General features: G+C 59.3%; 1 protein-coding gene across 1 annotated transcript in view; it reads right to left on the bottom strand.

Moving 5' to 3' along the window:
• ALDH1L1 (aldehyde dehydrogenase 1 family member L1) overlaps positions 1 to 7,751 on the bottom strand; it is a 39,229-nt gene extending 31,478 nt beyond the window's left edge. The window contains exons 1-6 of the mRNA XM_057706548.1: positions 7,610 to 7,751; positions 5,969 to 6,203; positions 5,103 to 5,268; positions 3,432 to 3,533; positions 2,618 to 2,707; positions 1,375 to 1,512 (exon numbers count right to left, since the gene is read on the bottom strand). Coding sequence (XP_057562531.1) covers positions 1,375 to 1,512; positions 2,618 to 2,707; positions 3,432 to 3,533; positions 5,103 to 5,268; positions 5,969 to 6,203; positions 7,610 to 7,736 — 858 coding nt within the window. The 5' untranslated portion in view covers positions 7,737 to 7,751. The remainder of the gene's footprint in view (positions 1 to 1,374; positions 1,513 to 2,617; positions 2,708 to 3,431; positions 3,534 to 5,102; positions 5,269 to 5,968; positions 6,204 to 7,609) is intronic.
• Between the last annotated feature and the right edge of the window lie 12,470 nt (positions 7,752 to 20,221).

Genomic DNA, 20,221 nt, shown 5'->3' with positions numbered 1-20,221 from the left:
GGCTCTGGAGGTTTCCGGGGCCGACGCCCAGCCAGGCCCCGCTGGAAGGTCCTGAAAGACACTCAACCGAGGGTCTCCACCAAGGCTGCCTCTTTGCTTTGCTGTCCTCGCGGATTCAGGGGGACACGGCCCCAGTCACTCCTGGCCGCTGCCTTCCTCCCCCGGCCGCCACGCGTGGTCTACACCCGCACCTTCCTCCTCAGCCGCCGTTGGCGGGAAAACGGCCACGGTCACGCGGAGAGGCCTGGGCGCTGCGCCTCACTGCCCCCGCCCTTCCCCAGGGGCGGCGGAACCCGGGCCTGAGCGACGTGAGGATGGGGGCCCAGGCGGCGCAAGTCACTTGCAGTGCAGAGCCCGCCGGGGTGGGGGCAGCCAGCGCGCGCGGCTCCAGCACCGAGTCTGCTGAGCGCCGCTCCCCGCCCTGGCCGCGTCCCTCGACGCCTCCACGCGCTAGCACGCCGTCTCAGCCCTGCCCAGGACCCTGGCCCGAGACAGACGCGGACCGTCTGCAGGCATCGACCTTGAGCGCCGAAAACACCCAATCCCTGTGAATCCCAGGCAGCCTCGGGCCTGCAGGGCGGGCACCCGGCGTGAGCGCACACCAGCCCAAACAAATCTGCTCTGCACTCATCCGGCCCGTACACACCGCCAAGGCCGAGGGTTTTCAACGTTCGCAGTGTTTGCTGAAATTCCCCGAAGCGCTCAAAGACCCCTGCCTCTCCTCCTTCTACGCTGCCCCCGGTACCTTAAGGCCCAGACCTGCCCACCACTGCGTGCGGTGAGCGCTAAGGGAGAGCATCAGCGCCCGAGAGCAGCTCCGTCACGGGCCACCCTGGGTGACGGTGGGCAGGTGATTCCATCTCTGCTTCCACGCGGTAAAATAGGTATAATATTAATACACGTCTCATACAGTTGTTGGGAAAAACTAAATCATCAGATTGTTTTAAACAGCTCCTGGCCCCGTAAATATTTAGTGCGTAAACCGGAGCTGTCCCTCTGAGCTGTGGTCCGCTAAGGTGAGTCGTTGCACGTTATGCGCAAGCTGGCTTGGCTTCCTTGTTCAAAGAGAAGGAAACTGAAGCACGGAGGTCCCATGACCGTGCCCCGTGCCCCCGGACTCCAGTTCTCGGCTCCCTGGAGAGGGCCCGAATCTGATGCCCACCCAGGGCACCCAGCTTGGGTGGGGGCACCTGGTCAGGAAGAGCCCGGGGCCGGCCTTCCCTGGACAGGGAAATGGGCTGACCCAGTGGTCGAGGGTCTTCCCTCCTGGAGCCTGTGGTCTCCTTTTCCCCTGTTTTCTCCAGAACAGCTTGGAGGCTGCCTGTGGGGCCTGAGCCTACAGTACGCACAGGGGACCCGCAGCAGCCCTGTTACCATTCGGTCATCATTCCCGAAGAGGATGAGTCCTGCTTTGGTGACCACCCCTGGCCGATGGGCTCCCGGGATGGGCAAAGCCTCTCCCTCAGGCACCAGGCCTTCCGTGTTCAGCGTCGAGTTGAAAAACGTCAGCTTCTGTTGAGGGCAGGAAAACCGGAAGGCAGAGGATGAGAGAGGCTCACAGTGGCGGACCAGGTGGGGCTGGGAGATGACGGGGTGGGGGTGGGGGCACAACGAGACCTGGAGGAGGCTCTGAGGCCTGGGAGGGGCCCTGTGGCACCGCACGCTGGCCCGTGACCTCCGACCCAGGGGACAGACGCCGGCGGAAAGTCTGCCCCCGCACTCCCGAGTAAGGACACTGCCTGGGACACCGCCAAGCCCCGCCACTGTGCAAACGGTCTGGTGGCGAGGGCAGCAGAGACCCCAGATGGTCTGGGCGGCCAGCCCGTGAGCAGGGGTTTGGACAGTTGGGGGATTCGTGGACTCGGTTGCCCTCAATGGGGTGCGGCCAAAGGGTCCCCCCAAAGCCCTCACAACACCAAGGGCAAAGGCAAGTCAGGGCTGGGCCTGGGGTCTCTGAGAGCTGCTCGAAGCAAACACAAATGGAGACCAGCCTTGAAAAGTCCCCAAGCAGACAAGACCAGTGCAGCCACACAAGCAGAGCTTAACTCAGCTTATTTTGCAAGACAAGCAGGACCAGCTTGACCTCTGTCACGTCTCGCTTGTGTCTCTGGAAATCATAAGCAAAATTTAAGCTGTTCCTCAAAATTGATACGGAGTAACTGTGAGCCAAATCCCTAGCATTTAAGAAAAGTCTTGTTCTAACCAGTCACTGCCTCCTCGATACACAAGCTCATCAACAGACCGCGTCGGGTCTGGTCTCCTGGTTCCGGAGCTGCCTTTTCCATGTGCGCAGGATAAACTTTCTAAGCACCACTTCGCTGGTTCACTGGTTTCACTTCTGCTATCTCGGAACTTCTGACAGCCCGGGGGTGAGAGTCAAACTACTTCACAACCAGCACAGCCAACCCCAGAGCCACTGCCGGGCCGGGCAGCCTCGCCCAGAGCCAGCCCTGTCCTCCAGCCACGGGTCCTGAGGAAGGCACCAAGGGGGCGGGCGCACAGGGCGGGCGCTGGGGGTCTGGGCAACGGCTATTTGCCATTTAGTTCACACACATTCTGCTAGTTTGGCAGCTGGGGCACACGGGGCACGGCCTGCCCTGGCCACGCAGGGACACACCTGCCCGCAGGCCTCTGTCCAGGCGCCTGGCACCTTGTCGTTCCCACGGATCCAATTGTGAATGGCCTCTGCTGGCTGCTCCCAGTCGATCTGTGGGGCAGGACACGTGTGCTCAGCGGTCTCTCCCGCTCCCTGACCTTCCGGGCAACCCCTCCGGCCCCCCCTCCTGCCCTGACGACTGTGACACTGGGTGGCGCCCTGGGGACGGGCTGGGAAGTCCGAGTCCCGGAGCTGGGCTGGGCCTCCCCCTGGGACCCCAGCTCTGGGTGCGTGTGGGTCCTCAGTCTCTCGCAGGATGTAAACTCCAGGACGGTTTGGGGGAGATAACGTCTGTTGTGAAGATGGCCAAGGCCCTACACAAAGTGCAGCCCCGTCCCCTCCATCCCATCCCCCGCCCCCCCACAGCTTCTCCTCACCTGCGGGGCTCACACAGGTCCCTGTACAGCACCCCACAAGCCTGGGCAGAGACACAGCCCACGGGCCCACCAAGGCGCCCCGACCTGCGACAGCCCTGAGGAACTGAATTCCCTCTCACGTCTCATCACGAGGTGATGAGCCAGCATCCCCGCTGACTTTTGCACCCTCCCCTGCCCCCGCCAGCTCTCCCCCAGGCGGCCCTGCCTGCCTCTTCCCTGGGAGGAACCGGCACGAACCCAAATGGACCCTGGTCCCTGCCTGTGCAGGTGCCACGTGAGCCTGCCCACGCCGGGGCCACTCTTTCCTTAAACAGGCACGGCCTGGCCGCCCCGCGAACCCCGTCTTCCCCAGCCCGTGCACAGGCAGGCTTCGGGGGGGCCAGGGCCCTGGCACTCACCCTGGCCGTTTCCTTCTTCTGAATCCCCTCATACGTGGCGCCTTCCTCAGGCTGGGGGAGCCTGGGGGCTTTGCCCTCGGCGATCAGCTTCACGGCCTGAACCTGGGGAGACACGGTCGGTCATTGGGGTCCCCAGCATCAGGACCCGCCCCTACCTCCAAGCCCCTGGGCTCACACTGAGTCTGGACCAGGCCACTCGCTGAACAGACCTGCCTGGTGCCACGCCTGGCATGTGACAGGCACCCACGGAATGTCTGCTGGAGGAGCAGACAGAGTCAGCCCGAATCTGCCTCCAATCTGACAGCAATGCAAGCCCCCCCCCCCCCGCCCAACACACACACAGGGTCCTAGGAGAGTGTATACACTAAAGCCCTACGTGGGGAAACACACGCCAGTGTCCATGCTTTTGTCTAAAACTTTCCCCGCCTCTTAAGGAGAAAGGATCCCGGGTGGACTTGAAGGTCCCTGCACGTTCAGCAGGAAGCAGTTTCTCTGCCCCAGTAAAGAGGAAGGTTGTGGGAGAGGGAGTCAGGGAAGCAGGGGAGGAGAGCCAGGGGGCTGGGCCGGAGGGAGGGAAGGTGGTGGGGGGAGCCCCTGAGGCTGAGAGGCCAGGAGAGGTCAGCAACATCTAGGGCAGGACTGCCCGAGGAGCTTCTCTGGGGATGGACGTGTCCACGTCAGCCCTGTGTGGCTGCTGGGGACCTAAAGTGTAGCCAGAGCGCCTGACGAACTCAGTCGTTAACACAATTCAGTTAAGTTAGTTTCACTGAATAACCACCCGGGAGCGGCGGCTGCCCACTGGACCCGCCCCGAAGGATGCTCTCGGTTGTCCTCTGCGGGATGAGCAAGGTGACCCCTTCCGGTCTCTCACACGCCACCTGCGGCAGGTCTCCCGCTCCCTCCTGAGAGCCGCAGGAGCGGGGCCCAGGGCGGGGGGCGGCGGTCGCTGCTGAGCTGTGCAGACGTCCCCGTCCGACTCCCGTCCCTGCCGGCCTCCCCCGCTGGACACACTGCCCCGACGGGGCCCCGCACAGCCAGCTCCGACGTCAGCGGCTGCGCTCCGCCAGCCTCCTGCCCGGAGACCTCAGCGCAGCGACCACCCCTGGGACAGGCTCCGCCCCCAGCCGCCGAGGCTGGACCATGTGACTGAGGCTGCCAATCAGAGCGCCCCCCCGTGCCAGCCAGTGATTGGCTCAGGGTCATCACATGATCAAAACCAGCCAATCAGAGTCTCCTTTGATACTCCATTCTTAAATTCTGGGGGAAAGAGGGTTTCTCTCCCCCTGGAACCCGGAGGTGTAAACCTTCACCCACCAGTGACTACTTTTCCTCCTGTTTAAGGGCAGCCAACCTGAGGAAGACGCGAATCAAGCAGAGGAAGCAGGATCAGGATGAAGAAACAGAGAGAAGAATCCCATGACAGGCCGTAAGCCTCTGGGCTCAGCCAGGCTCCACGACATCCTGCTGAGACTTCTCTCTTAAATGAGCCAAAAAGATCCCTTTTTGGCCAAAGCCTGTTGCGTGGTTCTCACGGTTGTAAGCAAGAGTCCCGCCTGACCCAGTGTTTGTCACATGTCCTAACCCTGCCTCTGGAACCCTGAATCCTGGCCAGCTCCCGGCAGCAGGCTGGAGCTGGGGGGTGCGGGAGGGGAGGCCCGGGGGCGGCCTTACCACCCCTTTAACGCCTTCGGGGAAGAGGAAGCGGTTGTAGAGCGAGCTCACGGTGTCGTCCGGGAGGACCTCACACTCCTTCTGCAGCAGAAGGTCCCCGGTGTCCAGACCGTCGTCCGCCCAGAAGACGCTAAACCCCGCCTTCTTGTCTCCGTGGATGAGGGTCCTGAGAAAGAGTGACACCCGAGTCCGGGAGGAAGGAGAAGGGGGCCGCCCCTGGGACCCGCGCCTCCCGGCAGCATGCCCCCGTCCCCCGGGGAGGACTGAAGAGGGAAAATGGTGTTTCCTGATGCCCACCGACCGTGTGCCAGGCGATGTGCCGGGGCCCTAACGCCTCGTGGGCTTTATCCTCTCTGTCGGTGTAACAGCGCCACGTGCCCCTTTCACAGATAAGGAGACTGAGGCCCAGGGAGCCGACAGGCCTGGAGGTCAGGGGGCCTGAATCCCAATCAGACCAGCCCAACTAGAAACCTGCTCTCTTTTCCAGCTCAGATTTCTCCCCTCCCTGAACGGCTCCACCCACCAGATTCATCACCTCTCATCCCAGACTATCTTGCTCAGGTGATTCTTTCCTCCATTTCTCTCTCTTTCCACATGGGGAGTGGCTGAGAGCACCAGCAGCCAGTGGGGTTAGAGAAGGCCTCGGGGAGCCCCTCAGACCCCTGCCGCGGCAACCTTGCTGCAGGACAGGAACACCGCGCGGTTCACCGCGGGGATGCGGGGTGCGCGGCGCTGCCTGACACCGGTTCTCGCTTGGGGACCTTGCTGCTGTCCCCCACGCCGGCAGCACGCACAGGCCCCGCGTGACGCCCGCTGCACTGGGGAGGGGGGCGGCGCGGGCAGGAGGGCGTCTGGGCCGGTCTCACCAGTTGATGGCCGAGGCCCCGCGGTGCCGGGGCAGCAGGCTCGGGTGGTAGATGATGGAGCCGTGGCGGGGGGCGCTGATGATCTCCATGGGGATGAACTGGCTGCAGAAGGGCAGCACGTTGAGCTCGGCCCCCAGGGCCTGGTGCTTGGCCACCACGTCGGGCAGAGCCTGTCCCTTTGCCCGCCAGCGGGTGAACTTGAACACGGGCACTCCGTCCTTCTCGGCCTTCAGGCCTGCGGGACAGTGGGTGAGAAACTGCCCCCACCCCCGCACCCACTCACCCTCAGCAGCTCTGCCTCCCCCGCAGGGTGGCTCCTGCACCCCCTCTCCAGGCCTGTCCCTCCCCACGCCCCCGCTGCCCAGCCGGGCTCTCCCGGGCAGCACAGAGGGGACAGCGCCGGCCAGGGGCCGGGTCTCGGGGGCAGCTTTGCCTGGACTGACTCTGCTGACTGCCTCCCTCTCTCAGACCCCTGTCTCGCCCCTGACCTCTTTAACTCACACTGCTCCAGGAGCAGGGCGTGCTTCTCGCAGGGCTGATGTACAGTCCCCAAGGCTCCAAGCTTTAGAAGACAGCTTCCTCCCTCTGCCTCCTGCAGCCACTCCCTGACTCCTCAGAGCCCTGCCTGCCTGCTGCCTCAGCACCTGTCCAGCGCGGCGCGGCTGCCGGTTCTCTGCTACACACCTGGCCTGAGCACTCTCGGGCCCCCCGCCTCTGCCCTGCGTGGAGGCAGGTGCGTCCATGTGAGCAGACCAGCCTGTGCTTGCAAAAGCTGTGCCCCCGTGACCAGGGACGTCTGCTGGACACCTGCGGCCAGGTCAAGGAGCAGCCCCCGCCCGGTGCGGAGCTGCTGTCCGGGGTCACTGAGAGGCTGGGGGAGGACTCAGGCTGTGTCACGGTCACACTGCGGTCAGATCTGGGCTGGAGGCCTGGCTGGCACGGGGGCCGCTGGCACCACTCCCCTGGGGAGACTCACTGTTCCTAATGAACCAGGCCCCCAGGCCTGGCCGCCCCCCGAGGGCCCCTTCCTAATCCGGCCCCGCATTCTGAGTCCGTCAGGCCTGAGAAGGCCCGGGGAGTGGCTCGAGGGTCTGCTCGTCGAGTGGAGGCCCCTGCTTCCTGCCGCGTTGCTGAGGCTCCCAGCTCAGCAGTGATCCTCCCGGAGCAGGGGCACCAGCTGCCCGGGGACTTGTTAGAAAGGCAGGTCCCCAGGCGCATCCCATCCCTCCGAGCAGAAACTCCGGGGCCGGGGGCCGTGTGGGGGCCTCAGCCATCTGCTCCACACGTCCCCCCTCCCCGACCCCGAGACGGAGTGCGGGGCACGCTCGCGTCCGAGAACGCTGGCCGCGGTGACTCCTGCCCGGCGGCCCTTTCGCCCGGGTGCCAGGGCCGGAGACTGCGGGGCCCTGGGAGCAGGCCGGGCTGCTCTGCGGCCCTTCTCCGGGACACAAACCCCACCCTGCGATCCACGTGGTTTCAGCAAAGCTCGGAGGCCCACTGGCACCTGGGCAGGGCCCAGGGTGGACCGTGTGCGGCCGCCTCTGGCCAGGGAAGCCCACGACCCCGCACGGGGGCCGCAGACTCTGCTCCGGCCGCTGCCCTCGGGGCACCCCCTTCCGTGCCCCTGGGCCACCCACTCACCCAGGGGGTCCACCTTCCCGTCCTGGTCCGGCACAGTGAACACGCCCACCACCTCGTGGCCCTCCTCCCGCAGGCGGGAGTACACCTCCTGGCCGAAGAGGCTCTGTCCAATCACTGCGATCTTCATGGCGGCAGCACCGGGCGGGGGGACCTGGGAAAGGAACACGGCTGCGGCGTCAGATGCGCTTGCAGGCCCGGGGGGTGGGGGGTGGCCGGCCGCCACGGGAGGCGGCCACGAGCGCGATGGAGGAGGACGTCTGCACGTTGGGACTGCAGATGCCACGGTGGTGAGTCGCACGTGATCGCAGACTCAGGGACTCCTCCCTGGAGCCTCCGACACGGCACGAGGCGCTGCGTGCCGTGTCCCCCTGGGCGCGTTTGAGCTTGCGTCTGTAACCAGCCAGTTCTGTGATCTCGGTCAAGTCACGTCAGCCTCAGTTTTCTCACTTGTTGATGAGAAAGACGTTCCTGAGATGCTTGCAGCCTGTGGGCCAGGCTCTCCCTGAGCAGGAAGGAGCAAGGGGCCTGGGCCTCAGGGCCTGTCCACCACGGCCACAGAGGGAAGGATGCCCAGTGGACGGGCCGTGGACAGAAGGTGGGGTGGGAGGCGGGACAGGTGCCAGTGGGCTGCACGGCAGGACGCTGGGCTGGACGGCAGGCAGCTCATTCACTGCCCACGCTCACGTCTGTGAAGCCTACTCTCTACTTGATACACTCCTTTACGTTATCTATTTACAAAAAATATACATTTGGGGGAAAATTTTATTTAAGTATCACTTGCCTCGGACATACAGAAAAGCGTACGAGTCATAAGTATGTAGCTCAATGAAGTTTCACAAACTGAACAGACCCCTCTAAGCAGCGCTCAGATGAGGAAACACTCCAGAAGCCCATTGAGATGCCAGAGAGGTGGGTTTGGGGGTTTGGAAGTGTTTTGATAATGGTAATTATCTTTTTCTTACCAGAATTTTTTTAATATTGAGCGTATATTACTTGTGGAAAAATAAAGGGGACAAAGAAGACCCCTTTGGAAGCAGGGAGGTGGGGTTAGGGAAGCCACCTGTGGAGCTGGGGGGCAGGAGCCCTGGGGGGACCTTGAGCTTTGCAAAGTCAGGCGGGGCTGGGGGTGGGAGGAGACACAGCCCACGAGGGCTTCCTGCCCAGTTGGCGCCCTCGGTGCCCTCGTCCCGTGGTGAGTGGGGACGCTGTGGGGCTGCGGTGGCAGCAGGGGGACCGTCAGGCTCCCCAGGCCCCCCGCCCCAGCAGCCAGACCCTGTCCCGGGCCCTTGTTCTGAGCTGTGGTCGCGGGGCCCCCGGGGGTGGCGGCTCTAAGAGGGGCAGAGGCCCGCGAGCTGGGCGGTCAGCCACAGGCGTGGGTCCCCAGCTGTGCTTTGGGTGGGGGGTGGGGGTGGGGCAGGGAGGGCGTGGGACAGTGCCGACTTGGCTCCCGCTGTCCGTCTGTCCTGCTGGGCACCTGGCAGTCGGCACACTCGTGCCCCCCACAGCCCGCAGGCTCACGATCCATCCCACAGTCCTGGGCACAGTGGACGGGCCACCGTGGCAGCTGGCGAACCGTTCCCATCTCCGGGCTTCAGTTTCCTTGTCTCCAAAAGGGACAGGACTGTCTCCCAAAGCCACTGAGAAGGTCAACACCCGTTTGCGGACTCTCCTTCGGAACCAGTCTTAGCGGCAAGGGACCATTATTGACCGCCCTTCCCAATTTTAGCCCAAGAAACTAAGATTCAGAGCTTAAGAGCGTTGCCCACGTTCACGGAGCCGTGAGGGGAGGGGAGGAACTGAAGTCCGAGGACACTGAACCCCTTCTGCGGTACCCGGGGGGCGATTCCTGCCTCGCCTGGGCAGGCGGAGGTGAGGGGCCTGGACAGGTGCCCCGGGGGCGCGGGCTCTGAGCAGCCGGGGTTAGCCCGAGCCGCAACCCAGGTGGTGGGGCCGGGCCGGGGCTCTGGGGTCCCCGCTCCGCGCGCGCAAGGAAGACAGCGGCGGGGGGGCGGCAGCGCTCCAACCACCGGAGGCCCTCGCGCCCGGCCCCCAGCTCTGGCCAATGGCGGGGCGCCGCTCCGCGTCCCCAGCGTGGGGTGAGCGAGCGAGGCGGGGGCCCGCGGTGCAGCGGGGCAGGACCACCCGGTCCCCCGCGGCTCGCGGCCCTCCCTCCCCGGCCTCGGTTTTCCCGTCCGTACGCGGGGCCGATGAGCCCGCCGGGCCCTGCGGCTCCCCGCCCCGGCCGCCTCCCGCCCGCGCCGAGCGATCCTCCGCCGGCCCCGCCCAGCATCGCGGTCCCGCCGCCGGAGGACCCCCGGCCAGGCCGCAGCCTCGGTTGCCCGCAGGGGGACCCCGACTCGCGTCCCGGCGGCCAGGCTCGTGCGCCCCCCAGGCGCCTCCGCCGGGGGAACCTGCGCCCGGAGCCCCCGGAGCCCCTGGAGCCGGCGCCGCGGGCTGGGGCAGCCTCCCTCCCGGGGGCGCCGGGCAGCGGGGACTCACCACGCAGGGAGCAGCGCAGGCGTCTCTGGCCGGAGTGGACCTCCGAGTCCGGTCCGGGCCGGGGACCGCGCGGGCTCTGGCCCGGCCCGGGCGGCGGGGAGGTGGGGCCGGGCCCGGCCAGTCCCGGAGCCCTGGAGGGGAGGGGCGCGGGGCGGGCGGAAAGTCACGCTGGGGGGGGGGGGGGGGGCGGGGAGCGGAGGGCTGCGACCCTTCCAGGACGCACCGGACTTTGCAAAGGCCCCGGGGTGGTGAGCACCGAGGAAAGCGGTCAGACCGGGTACCTTCACTCATTCGCTCAGGGCCTCTCCGCACGCTGTCACCCTCTTCCCGCTTCAAGGTCACCTCTCAAGGGAAGCTTGCCTTAACCACACACCCGCTAGGGCAGACCCCCTCATCCCACGGCCACAGAAGGGCTTTAATGTTCCCTCGTGCACCTCTCAACCGCGGGTTCATCGCTGCTTCCAGGAGTATCTGACTGTCCCCCCACTAGAACATGAGGACGAGGACTGTCTCAGCCCCAGGAAGCACCAGCACCCGGTGTCGTGCCCTGGGTGTAGCAGGGGTTCAGCAGAACGTGTGCAATACATGGTGATTGCGAGAAGCCTGGGGTGGGACAATCCTGTGAGAACTCTGAACCTGGCATAGAGAAGGCAGAGGGACAGGTGACACGGAAAGAATGGCTGGAGACCGGACCCCCCAAAAGGTGTTGGGAAATCAGAGAAGAACCGTAGTCTTGGGGGTGTACAGAGAGCGGAGAAGTTTAAGCGGGAGGTTTGGCAGCGCTGCCCCCGCCGCCTGCAGGAACGCGGAAAGCAGGTGTGCCAGGCGCCGGGGCCGTCCGGCTCCTTCCGGCTGCTCACACTGCAATGTGAGAGCGGAGACGCTGAAGAACTGTTAAGTAAAGAGGAAACAGCACTTGCTGGTTTTGAAATTTCCTAGCTTCTCTGGATGTCAAGCGATGTGAAAAGTAACACACAACTCCCAGGTGAAGGAAGCCATGAGGCACGGCCACGCCAGGAAAAGAGGGTCTAAAGACGAAGCCCAGGACTTTGCTGGTGGCGCAGTGGTTAAGAATCTGCCTGCTAATGCAGGGGACACGGGTTCGAGCCCTGCTCCAGGAAGATTCCACATGCCACGGAGAAACCAAGCCCGTGCGCCACAACTATTGAGCCTGTGCTCTATAGCCTGTGAGCCATAACTATTGAGCTCATGTGGTGCAACTACTGAAGCCCGTGTGCCTAGAGCCCGTGCTCCACAACAAGAGAAGCCACGGCAATGAGGAGGCTGCACACCATAACGAAGAGTAGTCCCTGCTCGCCGCAACTAGAGAAAGCCCGTGTGCAGCAATGAAGACCCAACACAGCCAATAAATAAATGAATAAGTAAACTTAAAAAATAAAATAAATAAAATAAAATAAAGACGAAGCCAAGGGCGTGCTGTAAGGTCCTTTGTTAAGTTCTCGAAAAGGTCAAAAGTGGCACCTCTGAGTCTTCAGCTCAACAGTACGACTGCCAGGGGGCTTAAAAGTTGTCATTCAGCAGAAGCCCAAGGTAGACAAGGGTGTATCTCAAAGAGATGGGTGGGTCTGCCAGTTGATGAAAGGACTGAACCTCAGTAAGATTCATAGAAGACACAGAGGGTTTTTAAAAGAATTATATTGACAGTCTCGGGGCAGCTTAGAGGGCAAGTCAGCTCAGGCCACGTGCGGGTGGCCAGATGGACTCTTTCTGTTGTGTAAGGATGATTCAGCTGTCCTTTGGGAATTCAGGAGCTGGGTGCTGTGTGTACGCTGGGAGGAAACATTAACTCGGGAGGTCCGTGGCCTTTGGGAAAGTAAAGACAGGGACTGCGTGACCCAAGCTTTCTCTTCCAACTTGGGGCCAGTGTTCCCTTTGCCCAGGGTCTTCTGTTGGGGTGCGGAGTGCGACCACACCCACCGGACTCTGCCTGCCTTGTGAATTACTCGTGGTGTCACCGGGTGCTCGGCCCCCCGCGGGAACTGAGAATTCAGGGCGGTTTTCCTTGATATGGTTTTCCTGCGGTTTTCCATCTTGTCTTAGTTCAGGCTGGTAATGCGATACCCCAGGCTGGGTGGCTTTTCACAACAGGCATTCATCGTGCAGGGTTCTGAGTCTGGAGGTCTGAGGTCAGGGCGCCAGCGGTTGAGTGAGGGCCCTTTTCTGGGCCACAGACTTCTCACCGTGTCCTCACATGCAGGAGCAGTGAGGGAGCTCTGGGGTCCCTTTCATAAGGGCCCTGATCCCCTTCAGGAGGGCTTCACCCTCCTGACCTGATCACCTCCCAGAGCCCCCACCTCCTAATAGCAGCCTCTTTGGGGGTTAGGATTCAACATACAAACATGGGGGACACAAACACTCGGCCCATAGCCCAGAGGAGAGCGTGAGTGGGCCTCACACAGCACCAGGCTTTCAGCTGGGAACCAGCCAAGGACCTGGACACACAAACAGGTGTTTCTGGAGAGCTGGGCTGACGGGCAGAGTGCACAGCCCTTCTCCCGCGAAGCCCTCGCCCGGGGCCTCCTGACCCCTGTGTAACATCACGCCTTGCGGGTCGGGCTTTGGGTTTGTATCCCCAGCGCCTGGGACGGTGCCTGGGCTGCAGGGGGCCCCCCAGGAGCTCACTGCAAGAGGACAAGTAAGAACTGGGGGGGGGCAGGTCGGGTGCCATCTCCCTCCTGGAGGTGCGTGTCGCCCAGTGGGGGCGCAGAAGCCAAAGCTGGGGAAGTGCTGTGGCCGCTAGAGGGGGACACCAGGAGAGGGGCCTGGGGTGCATCAGGCCTCCCTGGGGGCATAAAGCCTGGCAGGACTGGGACGAACTGAATCAAGAAACAAGAAGAAAGATTCCAGGTGGAACGAAGGGTAAGAACGGAGGCAGGGGCGTGTGGAGGCGGGGCGTGGGGGTGGTTTGCAGGGAGGCTGAGAAAGCGTGACGCGCCACGCGGCTGGCTGAAGCCAGGAGGCTGCCACACCGGCGAGTCTGCGCGTGCGCCTGAGGCCGGTGCTGGCCGGACGTGCCGTTCCCTAGGCCAGGGCCCTTCCAGAAGCATTTGGGCAGCTGACATTGGGTGACCAACTTTTTATTTTGCAAAGTGAGAACATCTGGGGAAAAAAATCAATTTCCCGGAATATTATCCAGCTTTAAAAAGGAACTCCTGACACACCACGACATAGATGAACCTGGAAGACAGTATGCTCAGTGAAACAAGGCAGTCACAGAAGGACAGATACCGTGTGGTCTCCCTCGTATGAGGTCCCTCGAGTCTATAGAAGCAGGAAGTAGGGTGGTGGGGGCCGGGGCCGGGGAGGGGAATAGGGAGCCCGTGTCTGACGGGGACGGCGCTTCAGTCTGGGAAGGTGAGAAAGTTCTGGAGATGATGGTGGTGATGCTGCACAACATATGAATGTACTTAATGCCACTGAACTGGACACTTAAAAATGGTTGAGATGGTAAATTTTGTGCTATTTTACCACAATTCATTTAAAAAAAGTCAATTTCCCCTGGCCATCATCACACATTCATTAAAAAGTTAATTTAGAATCAAACAGCATAAAGGAAGAGCTGTTCTTGTTGGAAACTGTCCCGGCTGCCAGCTGGCCCTGGGCCTGGCATCCAGGAAGCAGTGTCTGCCCTGGAGAACATGAGGCGAGAGCCCGGGACGTGGGGGTCCAGTGAGGACACAGGCTGGTCAAAGGGCGCGCAGGGGTGCCCAGGGCCAGGGCAGCAGAGCCGTCACCACCTCCGGGCCCAAAGGGATGGACGTGGAGCCGTCAGCGCACCCAGAGGGGGGCCGGGACTAAACACCCGCCCCTCCTCGTCGCCTCCATCTCCCGCCAGGCCTCTCTGCAGATTGGGTGACTGTAAGTCAGAAGCCAAGAGGCCAGGGGATGTGGTCTTTCAAGGTCCGACTCCAGAGAAGCAAGCAGGGGAGGCGGGCGGACTTGGGGAGCCCAGCGGGCGAGCTGGTCCAGTCCAGTCAGGAGACAGCCCACCCGGGTTCAGTGCAGGAGCGGCAGTTACAAAAGCAGCAGGAGAGCAGAACGTGAGAACAAGAAGCGGTGAGGCCCCCGGAGGTGAGCAGCACACAGACCCAACGCCACCCGCAGTCCAGACGGATGAGGGGAGGATGAGGTCGCCAGCGACGAACCTGTGCTGGCCTCTCCGTGGCAGTCACACCACTGGCTGCAAAATCCCTGGCCCCCTCTGCTCTGAAGCTGGCGTCACCCGGCAGGAAGGAAACCTAGGAGAGGACCATGAGGGAACTGGGGCTGGCAGGGCTGCCCCGGGCATCGAGGAGTCATGTCCCCCGCTGGAGCGGCTGCCTGACCTGACCGGAGAGAACGGCCTCGGCTTACTCTCCTCCAGTGCCCCAGCAGGGCTTCCTGGGGCCTGAACAAGCTGAGAGGCCCCCACTCGGCGAGGCAGCCTGAGGAGCATGTGCCCTGAGGCCAGGCGCCTGCGACGGAGCTGCGGCCAAGAGGGGAGGCTCGGGCCCCAGGGCCAAGAGCACCCCCTGCCGTGCAGAGGCCAGGATGGGGGGGGGTGTGCATCAGGCTTGGCACCACGAAACCCTCAGTGACCTCGATGAGCTCTGTGTCTGGAGTGGCAGGAGCAGAGTCAGCTTGGAGGGTGTGAGGATCCAGCGTGCAGGGAATCTGGAGACAAGCATGTATGAGGCGTTTGCCTCTAAGTGGAAGATAAGGAGAGGGCTTCCTGGGAGAAAGACCTGCAGTCAGGGGAAAAGGTTTTTAATGAGAGAGACTAAAGCATGTAAGAAGTCAGTGGGAAGGATTCAACTAAGAAAGAAAAGGTGAGCATTTAAGGAAGAAAAGGGAGGATTTGTAGTGTCCGTGGTTCCTGAAAAGATGGGATGGGAAGGCACCTGAAAACAGATTCAGGGTGGCCTTCAATGACACTGTAAACCAAAGGGAAGCAAGGCAGGCAGAATAGATTGATGGGTGGATGATGAAAACATAGGTGGATGGGTGGATGGATGGATGATGGGTGGATGGATGGATGGATGCATGGATGGATGGATGGATGGTGGATGGTGGATGGATGGATGATTGATGGATGGATGGATGGATGTTGGATGGTGGATGGATGGATGGATGATGGATGGATGGATGGATGGATGGATGTTGGATGGTGGATGGATGGATGATGGATGCATGCATGCATGCATGCATGCATGAATGGATGGTGGGTGGTGGATGGATGGATGGATGGATGGATGGTGGGTGGTGGATGGATGGCTGGATGTTGGATGGTGGATGGATGGATGGATGGATGATTGATGGATGGATGGATGGATGGATGGATGGATGGATGGATGGTGGATGGTGGATGGCTGGCTGGATGTTGGATGGTGGATGGATGGATGGATGGATGGATGATTGATGGATGGATGGATGGATGTTGGATGGTGGATGGATGGATGGATGATAGATGGATGGATGGATGGATGGATGTTGGATGGTGGATGGATGGATGGATGGATGATGGATGGATGGATGCATGCATGCATGCATGGTGGGTGGTGGATGGATGGATGGATGGTGGATGATGGATGGATGGATGGGTGGATGGATGGATGATGGATGGATGGATGGATGATGGATGGATGGATGCATGCATGCATGCATGCATGGATGGATGGTGGGTGGTGGATGGATGGATGGATGGATGGATGGTGAATGGATGATGGATGGATGGATGGATGGTGGATGCTGGATGGATGGATGGTTGGATGGATGATGGGTGAATGGATGATGGGTGAATGGGTGATGAATGATGGATGGATGGAAGGTGGATGGATGAGTGGCGGATTTCCTTTATCAGTGTTTCATGTTGGTACAAGATGGTAGATCTCACCTCATGGCTTTCCTTCTCTCTCCAAACACCATCTGCTGAGGTGGGATGGAGGAAAGGGGGTTGGTTTGAGAATGTCTGAGTAGCCTGGGCAGTGTTGAAGGCTCTTATGAGATTGGTGTCCATGAGTAGGACCAATGTGTACTGTCTTGAGACCCTCTCTCAGCAGCACCAGGCTACTTGAAGAGCAGGCACTGAGCAAAAGGAAACAACGGCTTCATCCAAGGCTGGCAGTTTTCCCAGATAGTTCCAGTGATAAGCAAAGGGCGGTAGTGAACTTCGGAGTCTCAGCAGGACAAGTAAAATGCTGATGGATGACAGCAATTCCACAGGTCAGTGGATGAGGGGCCAACGAGTGGTCATGCTGGAGCAACTGGACCAGAGGCTGAAGGAGACAACACGTGGACAGAGTGGGAGGGGAGCTGCCTGAAGCAGTGGTCCTGGAAGTGGAGGGTCCCAGGACACGCTGGTCTCAGGAAAGGTCGTGGGGAGGCGATGGCAGCGCGGGCCTGTTTGAGGCTGGTGCTTGGGAGACACACAATTCTGCATTGTCTCTATTCCTGGGCCAGCAACCACCTATTTTAATTGCTGAAGCTTTCTTGCTTTTTCAATTTATTTTATTAGAAGTGAATCACATACCCAGTGATCCAGCCATTCCACTCCTAGATATTTTACCCAAGAGAAAAAAAAGTACATCCACACAGAGCCTCGTAGAGTCTTCACGGCACCTTATTCATCATAGCCGTGAACTGGACACATCCCAAAGGCCACCAGTAGCAGAAAGAATAAACAGATCGCGGTGTGTTTATACGCAGAGCACGACCTCTCGATGGAAGGGAAGGCCTGCTGTAGCTGCGTGATGTGAAGCGAGGAAGCCAGGCTCCAAGGCGCACAGCGGCAATGCGATCAGCTGAAACCGACCTCTGGGGATACGTCAGACAGTGGTCGGCTGGGGTGGGGGGAGGCCGTGGAAAAGGGGCACCAGGAAGCCTTCTAGAAGGATGGAAATCTCCCATAGCTCTTCGGAGCGGTGGCTACACCAGTTGTGCAATTGTCAAAACTCAAGGGGACACGTGAGATCTGTATACAAGTTACACAAAGGCTAAAAACTAAACACAAAAGTAACATGTGCTCATCATAGAACGTGAAACAACGCAAAGATGGGTGAAGGAAACGTTACCGATCCTCCCCACAGCCCACCGCACTTCCTGGAGGTACTGAGGCTGCTGCTCTCTCACGGAATTGGAGCCACGTCGCTAACCCTGCTGTTCTGAGGAGCCTTTCCTCATGTAAAAATGCATCACGTGTCCCTAGAAGTCAGCAGGCAGGGATCTGAGTGCTTTCCCTGGGGACAGTTTTATGGAAGCGTGAGTGTTTGTGTTATGACCACAGGGCCCCTGTCGACTCCTGAACCCACTTTCCCAGAGCTGGTCATCTTCACGTCAGAGTGAAATACCGCAGCCTTTACATCTGCGACGTCGCTAGGAAATTTACCCACAGCCACAAGAACTCTTTCACATCACACTGACAGGCGTTAAAAAATCCTTCTGCATGTGTATATTTATAGTTTGTAGACAAATATTCTAGAATGCTACTAATTATTTATTGTATTGCTTTTTCAAGTCCCTGTAAAAGGCTTGTTTAGGAGGAAATTCAGTAGTTAAAATTGTGTTGGCCCCAGGAATCTTTACTAAATATGTGTTACATTTCTTTGCCTCTTTTTGGTCAAATTTCTATTACAGGGCATTTTAAACATATGCAGAATCAGAGGATGTAGTATAATAAAATCTCATGTTCCCTTCATCTCATTTCAGAAATTACCAACTCATGGCCAGTCTTGCTTGTCTTCACCCATGTTCTCCCGAAACAGTACATTTTTTGAAGCAAACCCAGACATCGTGTCATCCCATTTGTAGTATTTTAGCATGAGTCTCTGAACAAGATCATTGTAAAGAAACAACCGCAAAGCCACATCACACTTAAAAACTAACCGTAATTCCCTAATGTGGTCAAACATCCAGCGTGTGTCACAGCTCCCGCAGCTGTCACCTGTCACAGCAGGTGTGAGTCTGGTCCATGCGCTACAATGAGTTGACTGTCTCAAGTCCCTTTTAATCGCCAACCCCACCCTCTCCCCTTCCCCCGTCTCTGTCTTTTTCTCTACCGCCAGCTCTCTATCCATTCTTTACAATTTATTTTTTCAAGAAAAGGAGGGCTTCCCTGGTGGCGCAGTGGTTAAGAATCCACCTGCCAATGCAGGGGACATGGGGTCGATCCCTGACCCAGGAAGATCCCACATGCCGCGGAGCAACTAAGCCTGTGCGCCACGACTATTGAGCCCATGTGCTGCAGCTACTGAAGCCCATGTGCCTACAGCCCGTGCTCCGCAACAAGAGAAGCCACGGCAATGAGGAGCCCACGCACCACAACGAAGAGGAGCCCCCGCTCACCGCAACTAAAAGAAAGTCCGTGCACAGCAAAAAAGACCCAACACAGCCAATAAAATAAATAAACAAATATATACAGAAAAGAAAAGGAGTACCTGTCGTCTCGAGCTTTCTGCTGGATGTGGGGGTGTTCCATCCCTGCACTGCAGGCTGGTAGCTGGAGCCAGAGGCACCGTCAGACTCAGGTTTGACTTGGCTGTGTTTGTTGCGGGAATATTTGGTAGCAGGGCTGTCACTTTCGACATAATATCTATTTGTGTCTCTTTTTTATGTCTGTGGTCATTCCCCATATCCTTTACTTCATTTTACCGGTTTCACTAGCATTTCTCGAAGGTGACCATTGATTTTTGTTTAAGCGCCATGTGGACTCAGGAATTTGATGTATTTTGTGTACTTCAACTCTGTGCAGTTACTTTTCCTTTTTCCTGGAGCCCCACGGCCTTTGAAGCTCCTCCTCTCCCTGGTAGGAGAGGATATAGCAGCTTCTTTGTGCATCTCCTGTCCCAGACCAGGAATGAGTGATTTTTCCGACACTTACAACCCCCCACGATTAGAAAATTTGTATTGTGCTCAGAGCTCGAGCTAGGAAACACCTGCAAAGACAGAATTTATCACAAGGTCATACTGAAACTTTCAGCTCAAATTCAGCTGCAGCAGCTCCGAGCCCTCTGGTCTGCCCCGCGCTGCTCTCCTCCCAGACGCCGACGGTCACCGCCGCTCCTGCGTCCACGGCTTCGCCCAGGCCTGGGCTCCCGTGTGGCCCCTGGGACAGCGTCAGCCCTTCTGGGCACATCTCCGTGCTTCACCCACCCCCCTCCCCCCTCCCCCCAACAACACTGTGGAGAGCATCCTTACACGCGGGAACTTTTCTGCAGGCCAATTTCCCAAATGCTGAATCGCTGACTTGTGTGGTACGGACAGTGTCGATCTTAATAGATGTCACACGTGCCTTTTGAGAATATTATGTCTCACACACACACACACACACACACACACCCCGCAGGTAAGCCACCACTGGAAGCTGTCTGACTTTTTTGTCTTGAGACTCAAAACCAGAATCTTACTGTCGCTTTAAAATTGCAACTCTGTGACACCAGAGAAAGCTATCACCTTTCACTATGCTTATTAATAATGTGGATTCTTCTTCTATACTTTGCTTACATTTTCCTTTTTTTCTCTTTTTCTTGTCAATTTATAGAAGCGTTTGTATACTGGAAATAAGAAAAGCTTTTATGTTCTGAAACAAGTTTCCTATGAAAAGTGAATAATTTGAGACAGTCTCAAATAATGGTGCCTCCCGCCCTGCAGGAGTCAAAGGACCAGGATGTCCAGGTGGAAAGGACTCGCCCAGCACCACTTCCATGGACGCAGAAGCACGTGTCCACACAATTTCAGATCAGGGAGAAGGGAGGACACTGAGAACCACACGCAGAGGTCACACGAAGAAGGAGAGTCAGATACAGGAGCTCCTCAGCAGCAGGAACCCCCGCACTCAGAATCACGGGGGAAAGTCTCTTTCAACCAAATGTCTTATTCCCAACAAAGTGAGTCGCAGAGAGAGTGTAACACTTTGAAGAAAGTTCTGAAAGTCCCCCCGCCCCGACACACACACAGCACTCTTTCCGAGAGGCCACTGGAGTACATGACCCAGAAAAACAACAAAATAAACCCAGAAACAGCAGGATTTGGATCAAGGAAACAGGGCCCAGCACAGGAGGTGACGAAGGAGACGCCTGCGATGTGTTTCCAGGGGCTCCTGGAAGGCGTGTGGGCCGG

This window comes from Hippopotamus amphibius, chromosome 13 (assembly GCF_030028045.1).
Source record: "Hippopotamus amphibius kiboko isolate mHipAmp2 chromosome 13, mHipAmp2.hap2, whole genome shotgun sequence".
NCBI lineage: Eukaryota > Metazoa > Chordata > Mammalia > Artiodactyla > Hippopotamidae > Hippopotamus > Hippopotamus amphibius.
The sequence above is the reverse complement of the archived record's forward strand: the minus strand, read 5'-3'. Positions and strand labels throughout refer to the sequence as shown.